Source organism: Esox lucius, chromosome 4 (assembly GCF_011004845.1).
Source record: "Esox lucius isolate fEsoLuc1 chromosome 4, fEsoLuc1.pri, whole genome shotgun sequence".
NCBI lineage: Eukaryota > Metazoa > Chordata > Actinopteri > Esociformes > Esocidae > Esox > Esox lucius.
The window spans coordinates 27,119,656-27,133,309 of NC_047572.1; the positions used below are offsets into that span (position 1 = coordinate 27,119,656).

The 13,654-nt window shown below is 43.6% G+C and overlaps 2 protein-coding genes across 4 annotated transcripts; both read left to right on the plus strand.

Annotated features, from left to right (window-relative positions):
* Nucleotides 1-435: 435 nt before the first annotated feature.
* On the plus strand, nt 436-6,213 carry asb5a (ankyrin repeat and SOCS box containing 5a). The gene is made up of 7 exons (XM_010899734.3): nt 436-918; nt 2,608-2,687; nt 2,949-3,056; nt 4,682-4,832; nt 4,948-5,082; nt 5,384-5,575; nt 5,824-6,213. Exons 1-7 carry the CDS (start codon nt 702-704, stop codon nt 5,949-5,951), a joined length of 1,011 nt encoding a protein of 336 aa, XP_010898036.1. The 5' UTR covers nt 436-701; the 3' UTR covers nt 5,952-6,213.
* Nucleotides 6,214-6,296: 83 nt separating this feature from the next.
* On the plus strand, nt 6,297-11,045 carry spata4 (spermatogenesis associated 4). 3 transcript variants are annotated; one of them, XM_010899754.3, is made up of 7 exons: nt 6,297-6,968; nt 7,184-7,257; nt 7,442-7,571; nt 7,723-7,841; nt 8,213-8,433; nt 8,580-8,694; nt 8,811-11,045. In XM_010899754.3, coding segments are annotated over exons 1-7 (1,017 nt in total). In that variant the 5' UTR covers nt 6,297-6,611; the 3' UTR covers nt 8,812-11,045. The 3 variants fall into 3 exon arrangements, with proteins under 3 accessions (XP_010898056.2, XP_010898049.2, XP_012989025.2); XM_010899747.3 differs by having other exon boundaries at nt 8,776-10,706; XM_013133571.3 differs by lacking the exon at nt 6,297-6,968 and having other exon boundaries at nt 6,975-7,257; nt 8,776-10,706.
* The last annotated feature ends 2,609 nt before the right edge of the window (nt 11,046-13,654 follow it).

A 13,654-nucleotide genomic window follows, 5' to 3' on the forward strand; every position in this document is an offset into this window, starting at 1 on the left:
CCACATTTATTTTATTGAAAAAAGCTCGCAGACTCTATTTTTTGCCCGAACACTGTCATGGAAAATGACATATTTACAGGGAAACCATCACATCTGGCAACACTGACTCGAACACTCCAATATCGCCCAATAGCATCTCCTGGTTCTTTACTTTCTCCACCTTCTTTCCTAGGTTCCGCCCATTCATCTTCACAACCCTCCCATTGAAAACAACAGATCGTGGGTGGGTTATCATGGATTAGTTAAGATCTTTGACTATACTGCCCTCTGCTGCATATACAATATTCTACCCAGTCATCTGTTCAAACCTCTCACCATTTTATATCAACAATACCTATATAAGAGATAGTAACATGGTCAGTTTGATTGGGCTTGTTCCTGGAATCTAAAGTGCTCTCAACCTATACATCTTCATACTCCAAATGACTATTCTTACTATATCCTACTAATAGTTACAACATATTTTACCACATAAAATATATTGTAATTAGTACCAGTAAACATGGTGAAACATTTAGGTCAATTTATTATTATTTATCATGATTACAGATTAATATTGGCTATGATAGAAATTACACTACGCAAGACCACAATGAGAGACACTATTTTGTCCAAGGAAGCAGCAGCTGCACAATATTACACCAGCAAGTTCATTTGAGGATCCGTTGAGAGTGGCATGTGGTTCCCTCAGAAGATCAGCCATGTTCAAAAGAGGGGGCAATATGACAGAGGCAACAGAGAACCCTTTTGCGTCGCTCCATTATTCAAATGTTTACCTCACTATACTGGCACTGTTCGGCTTCAAGCTTTTTATCAAGATAAGTCTGAACTGCCTGTCTTACTTTTACATCATCAGGGGGAACCGCAAGGAGGCAGCCAGGATATCCGCGGAGTTCTATGATTTTGGTCAAGGACATAGTAAGTAGCATCCACACAACTGTACAACATGGATCTACTATCAAAATATGTATACTTTGGAGGATGTCGATTGTATTCAAATGATAATGCTATGCATAGTAGGAAATACTAACACAGTCCCAAAACCTCTGGGTGTTGGATTTTGAACTTAGTAGATAATTCTTCATGACAGAATGCTTTGTGAATAATGCACGCGGCTGCATTGACTTTCCTTACCATAACAAGTTCCTGAAACGTAACTGTTTATGTACAGCACATACTGGTCAAGCTCATTACGACCCTGATCTATAAATAGAACGGGGAAGCAGAGCCTCCCCGCCCCAGTTGCTCCAGTTTCCATTCCTGACAGAGCGTGTTCTGTAGACAGACCTGGAGACCAAAACAACCTTAAGCCTCGTGTCACTGACGGTGTGCCAATATGCCTAGTCCTTGGATAGGGAGCTTCTAGTTCACACAGAACCGGTTTTGTTCCTGATTTATAGTGGCTTTTATTAGACACTGATTATTACGTCAACTAGGTTATTAAAAAAAGACTGTGGACCAAACGCCAGGTCACTTTATGGCTTTTTCCAGTGCAGACATACTGGTTCAGTATTGCACATTTGTGAAAGTACATTAGGGAAATAAAATATTTTCAGCACTGCTAAAGATCCAGTACATGGAAGGAAGTAACGGTGATGATGCAATCTGGAACACATCTGGCGCTATTCTGGATATTGATCCAGGTGTGTGTGCCAGGTGACATGTGAGTTTTTGTGGTTCTGAGTGACTTAGCTGGTAGAGCAATGCCAGGGTTATAGTTTAAATGGGGGGGTGGGGGGGTTCTACATCAAAATCCCCTTCAGATGTTGTTTTGTTGCAGACGGGCATGTTTGAGTTTTCTGCAGGGACCTGGGCAGACCGATCTCCCCTGCATGATGTATCATGTCTGTGTTTTCTGCAGGGTCCTGGGCAGACCGTTCTCCCCTGCATGATGCATCATGTCTGTTTTCTGCAGGGTCCTGGTCAGACTGTTCTCCCCTTCATGATGCATCATGTCTGTGTTTTCTGCAGGGTCCTGGTCAGACTGTTCTCCCCTTCATGATGCATCATGTCTGTGTTTTCTGCAGGGTCCTGGTCAGACTGTTCTCCCCTTCATGATGCATCATGTCTGTGTTTTCTGCAGGGTCCTGGTCAGACTGTTCTCCCCTTCATGATGCATCATGTCTGTGTTTTCTGCAGGGTCCTGGTCAGACTGTTCTCCCCTTCATGATGCATCATGTCTGTGTTTTCTGCAGGGTCCTGGTCAGACTGTTCTCCCCTTCATGATGCATCATGTCTGTGTTTTCTGCAGGGTCCTGGTCAGACTGTTCTCCCCTTCATGATGCATCATGTCTGTGTTTTCTGCAGGGTCCTGGGCAGACTGTTCTCCCCTGCATGATGAATCATGTCTGTGTTTTTTGCAGGATCCCGGGCAGACCGTTCTCCCCTGCATGATGTATCATGTTTGCATCTGTTGGTGTTTTCTGCAGGGTCCTGGGCAGACCGTTCTCCCCTGCATGATGCATCATGTCTGTGTTTTCTGCAGGGTCCCGGGCAGACCGTTCTCCCCTGCATGATGTATCATGTTTGCATCTGTTGGTGTTTTCTGCAGGGTCCTGGGCAGACCGTTCTCCCCTGCATGATGCATCATGTCTGTGTTTTCTGCAGGGTCCTGGGCAGACCGTTCTCCCCTGCATGATGCTGCATGCCAGGGTCGTCTTCTGGTCCTGAGAAATCTCATTTTAAAGGTGAGCCAATATATAATCAAATTCAATTCAGTATGATGGTATTATGTATTCATCCTTTTGATTTGTCGTTTTTTTGTACTAGTCCAATCTCACTGTGCTAGTTCTTTATTCATTTATTTGTCTCACCTGAAATGCACCTTCAAATGAATGCAACTACTTTGAAAACCATGTACAGTATTTGTAAAACCAAATGAATAAAAAGGACCATATCAATAGGGTTTGATTGATTGCCACTAGGATTGTGTTCTTTTTCTCCCTAAGGGCCACAATGTAAATGTCCTGACACTAGACCATGTGAGTCCTCTCCACGAGGCCTGCGCTGGAAACCACGTAGCGTGTGTCAGAGCGCTGATCACTGCAGGAGCCAATGTATGTAACAGCAGAAAACACTGAAAATACACTGCTCAAAAGAATGAAGGGAACCCCCAAATCACACATCGGGTGTCAATGAACAAAAAAATATTAAAGATCAAAATCTTTACTGTACACTGTGTAATTCATGGAGAACAAAATGACGTAACAATGGTCAGTGGAAACCAAAATCACCAACCGATTGAGAGCTGGATTAAAACTCAACACCGAAAATCATTGTAATCAATTGAAATCACAGGCTGTTCCAACTTGTGTGAATTTCATCAGGGTCACTCATAATGTGACTCAGGAGTCTGTATGGCCCCCGCGTGCCTGTATGCACTCCTGACAACATCTGGGCACGCTCCTGATGAGGAGCGGATGGTGTCTTGGGGAATCTCCTCCCAGACCTGGATCAGGGCATCAGTGAGCTCCTGGACAGTCTGTGACACTACATGGTGGCATTGGATGCACCGATACATAACGTCCCAGAGGTTCTCAATTGGATTCAGGTCTGGGAAATGTGAGGGCCGGTCAATGGCATCAATGCTTTCGTCATCCAGGAACTGCCTACATACTCCAGCCACATGAGGCCGGGTATTGTCCTGCACCAGGAGGAACCCAGGGCCCACAGCACCAGTGTAAGATCTGACGATGGGTCTGAAGATTTCATCCAGGTACCTAACAGCATTCAGGGTACCATTGGCTAGCATGTGGCGGTCTGTGCGACCCTCCAAGGAAATGCCTCCCCAGACCATCACTGACCCACCACCGAACCGGTTATGCTGGATGATGTTGCAGGCAGCTTAATGTTCACCACAGTGTCTCCAGACTCTTTCACATCTGTCACCTGGGCTCAGTGTGAACCTGCTCTCATCTGTGAAGAGAGTGGGGCACCAATGTCAGACCTGCCAATTGAGCTGTATGGTGCTGTGAACACAAGTCCCACTAGAGGACGTCGGACCCTCATGCAGTCTGTTTCTGACAGTTTGGCCAGAAACATGCACACCAGTAGCCCGCTGGAGGTCATTTTGTAGGGCTCTGGCAGTGCTCCTCCTGTTCATCCTCGCACAAAGGAGCAGATAACGATCCTGCTGCTGACTTGATGCCCTTCTATGGCCCTGTCCAGCTATCCTTGTGTAATGGCCTCTCTACTGGTATCTCCTCCATGCTCTTGAGACTGTACTGGGAGACACAACAAACCTTCTTGCGACGGCACGTATGGATGTGCAACCTGAATGGGCTGCAGGTACCACCTCATGCTACTGGCAGTGTCAAGGACACTAGCAAAATCCTAAACTAGAGAAGAATCAGTCAGGAGAGTGCAAGTGTCTGTGCCCACCAACTGCAAAACCATTCCCTTTTTGGGGGTTGTCTTGCTGTTGCCTCTCCAGTGCACCTGTTGTCTCTTTCATTTGCACCAAAACAGGTGACATTGATTCACAATCGCCTAAACATCCTAACGGGACAGATTGATATCCCTTAAGTTTAATTGACTTGGTGTTATACTCTGATGATTACATGTTCCCTTAATTTTTTCGAGCAGTGTAGTGATACAGTAATGAATAAGAATTATTACTAAATTCCAAAATGGTGTTGTGTATTCAGCTAAGGGGTTAGAGTTAACATACGACTGTGTGCAGGTGAACGTCACCACCATTGACGGGGTGACCCCCCTGTTCAACGCATGCTCAGTGGGCAGCGTCTCCTGTGCAGAGGTCCTCCTGGAGAACGGAGCCAAACCACAGGGTTTGGTGTTCCAACCATCGCCCATTCATGAAGCCTGCCGTAAAGGTATGTTAAGTATCCTGATCCCTCAACGTCCTCACCATTCAGCGTCTTTAGACGCCTCAGCCGTGATGGTGAGGGGCACGGTACTGACTTCCACGTGTGTGCCCACGGTCGGCAGGCAGTGGAAGGTGTGTGGATGCCCTGGTCAGAGCCGGAGCAGACGTGGAGTTTGACACCCCCCACATGGGAACGCCCCTCTATACCGCCTGTGTCTCCCAGGAAATGGAATGCGCCCGCAGGCTGCTGAGGGCAGGTGAGACGTGCTCCTCTGCTCCGCCAAAGCACAGTAGCCAGGAATAATGAACGAGAGCCGATGGTAAGATTATGACTGTACTCTCAAATGGTGACATGGTATCTGTTGTTCTCTCACTAAGACCTCACCCGGCCACTAATATATTGTTAGCTTAGTCCTGCTGGGTTAGCTCAGCACTAATATCTGTAGAATAATTTTACTAAACCTAAACGCCTCATGTTAAGCCAACAACGGAACGACAGGACCAGTTACTTTGAACTCAATCCATCATTGTTCCACCTTTGTGTTTCCCTTTGTGCAGGTGCAAACGTACAGAAAGGTAAATACATGGAGTCTCCGTTGCACGCTGCCGCTGGCAAGGACAGCACAGCCATTGTGAAGCTGCTGTTGGACTTTGGTGCCGATGTCAACGCCAGGAATATGGAGTTACAGAGACCCGTCGACGTCGCTCCTCCCAGCAGTCTGACGGAGGGGTTCCTGCTGGTCTACGAGGGTGAGCTCTTCGGGACATTTCACAAGCATCTTTTGAAATCAGCGACTACACAGCCAGCCTCGTTGCATTTTGTTTTACAGTCCAGCAAGGCTGTCATTGTCTAGAATAGTATAGAATAATCCAATGGTAAGGTGGCGTAAAAGTAGCATAATGTGTTCAAACAATGGTTAACTAGCCTAGATGCAGTGTATTCTGGTGTACAGTGTATTCTGGTGCAAACCTTTTTTTTTCTATCCCACATTTGACAGCCACGCCGCGCCTCTTGAGTCAGATGTGTCGACAGGTCATCCGTGACCGTCTGGGCCGTGACAGGTTTCATCTCATTAAGGCTCTACCCCTGCCCAAGCGCCTCAGGAACTATATTCAGTACATGTGATGAATCACAGTCTCATAGGTCGCATGAGGGTGATGGCATCGTTCTTGGGTCAGTCATTCATGGGAACTCAAACGCTTTCATGGATTGGTGGAGGATGTCTGACGCAGCAAGCACATGGAGACATCGCCCTGCACAGGGGCATCCAATGGGTGTCCTGACTCTCTATGGTCACAAAAAAATCCAATGAAATTTATCAATTATTACCTCTCCTCCGCCAGTAACACATTATTTAGTAGTACAAATAAATGTATGCAATTAGTGACATTTGTAACTTTTTCTGGATACAAAGAAATATTATAAATGTGAAGCTTAAAACAAAAATCGATGGTGCAACATTTGGGATTGGGACAAAGACTCGCAACAATTTGACGATGGAAAGATGGACTATAAAACTAGAAAATGTGTGCCTTTGCAGTGACAAATCTAGTCAAAACATTGAATACACTTCACTCATGCATTATTATTATTATTCTTCAAAATATATACAGTGCCCCGATCCGTCATTACTGGGAAAGGGGCTGTACACTCTAAGGACCAGTTTCGCAGACACAGATTAAGCCTAGTGTAGGACTACAAAAACAAGCTCAATGGAGTGTTCTATTGAACCTGATTTTTTTGTCCTAGACTAGGCTTAATCCGAGTCTGCGAAACTGGCCCTGAATGTTTGTATTTCAAATCAATAACTGCCTGAAATCAGTCACCACACCAGATGCTTGGCATCTTCTCGGCTCATGCAATGGCAGGCTTGTACTGTCGCCATTGTCTGCTGCAAGTTTCGGATTGCTGAGCTCACCAGAGCTATTCGTCCTTCACGGATTTTGCTTACAGGTCTTATTAGTTAGCCTGTACGGTTTTAGCTATATTTGGTCCTCTTGTTGGTTGACACCAAAGCGTTTGGTAAATAAAAAAAAAAAATGCTTCCACTGGGTGGCAACGATGTACCTTACCTCGAAAACATTCACCAACATGGGAGAAAGAAGAAGGGCCGACCGTTACCATGGAACTGTTGATAAACAGGTCAGATGTTTTGTATATGCTAGTAGGCTAGTTAGCTTAACTAGGTCATTTACCGTAATTGCCAACAAAAGCCGGTACTATATAAGAAGGACTTTAGCTAAAATGTGGGAATGGAAAAGTTATATATTCGTGTAATGTCATAAGCGTGAGTAGTTTGTGCGTCGATAATCAAAGCTAATATAAAAACAATGTCTTATGCCCCGCGTCCCAAAAAGACCGGACTACCAAGAGAAGTTCTGAAGTGGCTGCAAAGCCTGGATTTGTCGTTTTTTCCAAAGAACCTGCGCAGGTGAGTGCACATTTGTTCGAAAATTTCATCTAAACCGTCGTAAAATGTATTTGTTAATGCAATATAAGCTGATCGACTGTTATTAAGAAATATATCCGGTTCTATTGCATTTGGGACATAGACATTCGCTAACACATGGTACAATAAAGGTAGCGTTATCCTTATCCCATTTTCTATTGCGCAGGGATTTTTCTAATGGCTTCCTTGTGGCGGAGTTGTTCTCCTGGTATTATCCAGAAGACTTTCCAATGCACTCCTATGACAATGGGACATCACTTCCGACCAAACAAGGCAACTGGGCACAAATCGAGAGGGTAAGGGATGAAGGGCATCGCCAATTACCACACGTAGTCAAGTATAATAAGTATGAAGTATAATAATTAAAGTGGAGGTTAAAATTGACTCATTTTACAGCATTATACATTTTCATGTTTTGTTAAAAATGTAACTATGTACTGTATTTAGTTTCTAGCAAAACAGAACATCAATTTTCTGAAGGAGGCTATGGATGGTACCATCCACTGCAAACCAGGGGCAGCTGAGCTGTTAGTGCAGGAGATATACACTGTCCTAACTAACAGGAGGTGAGCCATGCTGTAACACCAGCAACACTTTATTAAGGGAAGGTCATCAACCAGTCAACCATGCATGGAAACTGGACTGGCCTAGAGTGACGTTTCTCAACCCCACACTTACATTAAGAAGAGTTGAGTGGGGACTATTGTGGGATTCAGCTCTGGGGAGCTACTGTGGATGTCATGTGAAATGTGTTTCTTTAAATATAGTTTTTTAATCAAAATCTGTTGATTTCAGAACCTAAAAAATAACTAATTCCTTTGTAAACTCTCCAGTCTGCCATCTAAAGTGCCTTCCTTACCCCCTCTGAAATGTGAGGTTAATCAAAGCTAATATATATTAGCATTGTCCATCACTGGGCTGTTTTATAACTACCCAGGATCAAAGGGTTGCAAGACAGAGAGATTGACTTCACAGACAGGGACTACCAGGAGCAGCTACCCATGGTAGCTCGGGCAACAGCCTCAAAGGCTATTAAGAACAACCTGCGACTGACTGAGGTCCTAGCTGAGCCCAGCATCTCCACCAACCAGAGGAAGGTGCAGGCTATCATCCACATGCACCTGGAGCGGAGGGCGGCCGAGAGAGCCCAGAACCCCAGTGAGTGCCCCGAAATAATCCGGATAGGATGGAACCGAGTTGGGTCTCAGAAAGACCGTGACACTGGGAATGTAAGGGATGTGTTATTCCTATTAAAAGTAATATGATTGAATTGGGAGGAAGAGCTGCGTTTCTCTCTCCGCCAGAGCGTTTTAACGTAAAGCCTACCCTGGGTGAACTGGCCGTGAGACTGCCCCCATCCTCGCAGCGCAGAGAGGACGTCTCCGATGGCAACGCTGGAACACACGCTGGAAACCACTAGTGAGTTATTCTCTGAGTTGTATTAACATTACAGCCTTTCTTTTGTTGTTACCCGCTTTCCATTCTCCTTCTTTTCTCTAGAATCGTGTGACTCCTCCATCTCTGTCCATTTTAAGGAGGTTCCGGTGCGTCAGATGGAATAGAAGACCAAGAGTTTCCTGTGTGTATGTGAGAGATTCCTCTGACACCATACATTTTATAAAAGTACCCTTTATTTTCGCTATGGTCCAGTGCGAGTATAGAACTTACTATGGAAGGTATTATCTTAAAGGTTTTGTTGTAAGAGTGGTTCATTGGTACATTACATTTACAGTAGCTCAACTTTTAGTATTTGCTCTACAAATACAGTTTAAGCTAGTTACCAGCAGGTGGCGGTGCTGTGTGTGATTAATAATCATGGGCGAGGCTGGCTGCAAAATCGAAGTGCAATCCACGACTGTTTTGATCAAATAACATTCCAGTTATTAGCAGGAAAGCTGTAAATAAAATGTATTTTAATTGGACATTACTTTTATCTGTTGATCTCATCTGATGTAATGTACTGTCACGTGTGTTGTCGCATTCTTCTCACCATCACTTTCATCATGACCAGAACCATGAACTAATGTTTATTTTAAACCCATGACTGACGATGCCTGGTCAGTTTTGACCGAGCACGTTTGAACCCAAGTTCTCCAACTCCGGAAGACTGAAACAGTTCCATTTTCGGTTGGCAGTTGTGCCCCGGTTTGAGTCAGCAAAGATAAGGGAAGAAATTACAAGATCCTGCTGGTTCCTCCCTGACAGCTAGACTGATTACCCAAAGCAAAGTAGACTTTTCAATAGATTCTGTCTACACAAAGTCAGTCAAATCATGCATTTGTATCTGCACTCAATTTCTCAATTTCCAACCTCCAAATGAAAACGTCTCACCTGCTTATTAATTAAATAAATGCTTGACATATACAGACCCCTGAAAGATACCAATGTTTTGTATCAGTACCTGATTAGTTGAGGATAAAAAGTGATTTCAACCTCCATGACTGGAAAAGCATTTTGGAACCGTAAACTTTTGCCTTACAGCCTGCAACCAAGAAATGTGGCCCAGTTATCAGCTACTGTAATGAAAGTATTTATCAACAATTCAATAATTTTGTGCAACGAAAGAATCCTGACAGACTTTTGTTTCAGCAGTTTTCAGAAATTGTGACTCACTCGACGAAGACCATATAAGGTTAAGACATTGTGTTCTTTGTTTGCACAGCTTCCAGATTTCCACCTCCGGGAATGATACAGTGATAAGCAGATGTTCCTCTTTGCATTGCTCAATAATGAGTGCTCAGAAATGTAATCATTATGATTCAATGTGAGCAGCATTTATTAAATGGACACCAAATAAGCAACAGTTTGGTGGATTGTAACTACCTTTAATGTCAGATACCATGTCAGTCCAGTCCTCTTAAGAACATACTTTACTCTGTTACAATTTTATTTCAATACATGTAAGGACAGTTGTTATGCCTGAGTGATTTTGAGTTCTTGTGACAGTTTATGACATCTGCTCTGTCATTATATAACAGCGTTACACTTGTACCTTCAAATGCACACACCCTAAAAAACACTATGTATTTTGGTTGGAATTAAGTATATAGTATTTGCTCGTCATCTGGATGAACTCTGGAATATTTTCTGATGGATAATTTAAATAGAAAATCACCACTGGGGTTGAAAGAAAATGCTTGCTGCTTCTCATGTTTTCTCTGTCTTGGCTTGACAGTACCAAACACTTAACTCCCAATGGGTGGCTCTGTTGGTCCTGAATATCTCTGCAGCTGGCACTCTTGCTGCTCTGTTTATAATTGAACTGTAAACTTAGTGTAAAAGGATGACAGCAAGATAAATGTTTTCTGGCTGCATGCCCAGCCCTCCTTGTGCTCTATAAAACAGTTTCATCAGACAGGACAATGCACTGGTAGTCCATTCCATCAGACTTGACACCCCTCCATAAGGCTACAGATCTTCTGTAGATCATTCAGGGATAAAAAACAAACAAAGATAGACTATATCCAGTGATAGGATATTTTCTTTATATTCTTCAAGAGATGTTGATTTATTGATTATATTAATTACCTGAACTGTACATACAGTAGCTTATGCAAGATTGCCCATGATTCTAGCTCTCCAATGTGTTTTGTTGCCTTTCCATGAAAAAGAAACATATATTAACTCCCCATGACTTCATTCAAAGGACCCCATGTTGTTGTCATGGTTGTCAAAGAGAACCAAAGCCTTGTTCAAGTATTTACCTTCTCACTGGTGTGCTGTAAAGTTTGACCTCATTAATCTTCCAGATTCTGTTGATTCCTCCCAGCTCGACTGGGCATGAACACAATAGCACTTCACACACAGTACTCTTTTCTTGTTTGGTTGCCCAGCGATTTCGATTGAAAATGTTGTTTTTTCAGGGTCGATTATAGTTAGACCAATCAATGAAATGTATTTTATAAAGCCCTTTTTACATCAATTGTTGTCACAAAGTGCTTTTACAAAACATCCAGCCTGAAACCCCAAAGAGCAAACAACAACAGGACAAGGAAAGGGGAAAAGCGGAATGGTCAGCTGAGTGGCAGCTGAAATTGTCAGGTATCAGCTGCCACAACCAGGAGGACTTTGTACAGGGACAGCTACAAGTTTTCGGGCCTGGTAGTCCTGAGGTGTGGTCCAGGGGCTCGTGTCCTTAGTTTAAACGGAACAGAACACAAGAGAAATGGAGAGAGTGTTTTCCTTAGATTTGAAATTAGTGGAACCATAATCTGAAAACATTTGAGATTATCAAGAAACATTTGCAGTGTTATTTTGTTCTCCTCAGCGTTCTACAATAACTGATTCTTCAGTTTAGGGATTGTTTTACATAAAAATTGGGATTTCAAACACTCCTTCAATTTTTGTATTGATGAAGAGGAAGTGGCTGTGTTACAGAGGTGATGTTTTCATTAACTACATATCTGCTTCTTTTTTCTATTGAACAATATCTGGCGCTGCTTGCTGCGGCAACTTGTGAGCAGATACGAGCCCTTTCTGGATAAAAACCAGGAGACAGTAATACGACCATTGTGGGCTTATTTGGCTTCTTCATTCTTTGATGAGAAAAAGAAAACCCTGGCATTTCATTTCACGCACATACACACACGCACATGCGCACACACATACAAACTGACACACACAAATATACATTCACACACACACACACGCACACACACCGATTCTTACAAATGATTTCATCAGGGATTGGCAGTGCCCTTCATCTGGCGAGGGATGCACACCACCAAGATGCCCGCGCTGGGTTTCGCCATCTGCCGTTTTCTATTGCCGTCTCTCACTTACCCTGTCTTTCTCTTTTCAGTGCTGTCTCTTCTCTTTCTCTCACACCCTCTATGTCTCTTTCGTCCTTTTTATATCTCACTCTTGCTCTTTCTCCCTCCATTAGTACCCACAGTGCTAAACTGAAGGGATGGGGGGAGGGATGGGGGGAGGGACGGGGGAGGGAGGTGTATAGGGGGTGGGGGATAAGCCCGCTCATTGGAAGCACAGACAGGAACACGACCAGCCAGAGGGGTATGGAGGGAGTTTGTGAGCTAAGGATTTCCCCAGAAAAATACCCCAACCCCCATCAGCGAATCTCCCACCCCGGTCAACAAAGCAGCCACGGCAGGTCTGTGTGTATGGATGGTGTATTCAGGCCAAGGGTGGGGAGTGCTGAGTGTGTGTGTGTGTGTGTGTGTGTGTTTTAGCAGATGTTAATATGGTATTTTCAATTTGTGCAGGCAATGAACCACATTGCTCATTTGCATATTTTATTCAATACAATAATAAAACATGCATTCATGACTAATTAGCTGTCAGCTGCTTTAGTGTACAGTCTATACTAAATTCTCATGAGGCCAGCTAATATATTTTGTTATATCCCAGGGATACAAATTGAAACCTATTATCATAATTTTATAACTGCTCTATTTAGATTCGTTTATTTTCTGCAGTATATTTCTGCAGTGTTTATTTTCTGCTCTGTAGAGCAAAGTAGGTACAAGAAGTGTTCAACTATAAATAAGGAACACAATCCCCCAAACTGCCAATGAGAATCTAATGACAAGATGACGCCGTGGGAGGACAGTTGGCTTTGTTCCAGGAAGCACTCTATTCCCTAGAGACCCCGATCAAAGTAATGCACTATGTAGGGAATAGGCTGACTTCTGTAGTGCAAATGGTGAAACGCAGTTCTTGTGACATTAACAGCCTCTCGCCAATCTACCATTGTTGCCACTATCATTAGATAGCCCCTTTGTAAAAACGGTGTTCTCTGACAGGGCCCCTAAAGATACACAGCAACGCCAGGCCCTAAATGTAACCATTTGTATTACGTCTTTTCAAGTTAAATATAGCCAGCATTGTGAGAAGACAGCGGAGCAGACCTACCCCCACATCCTACTGTTCCATTTAACATTTCAGTCATTTAGCAGACACTCTTAGTAGTGAGTGCATACATTTTCATATGAGCACCCATGGGAATTTATCCGACATCCCTGTCTTTGCTATCCCCATACTCTTACCAAACATAGCTACACAGGACCCAGTTAACACATCCTGGGATAAACAAGGTGAAACACAGAAAACTAGATAATGTTTTTATTTTTGTGATCACACCCTCTGTGACGTAGTCTTTTTGAAAATGCTTTCTTTGACATATTTGGTTCAGCTTTTAAACAGATGTCCTCAGATTTTCCACAATATTTCTCTTGTACAATATGTAATTAATGGTTGACTCAATAATGGCAAGTTGGCCAGGCCTTGAGGCAGAAAAGCAGCCCCAGACCACCATGGCCCTGCCTCTGTACTGTAGACAGTGTTCATGGAACCTTTGAGATTAAGAGGATTCTTCCTCCCTGACCTCCCTTGTAGGCCATGTTTGTGGATTCTCTTTTTA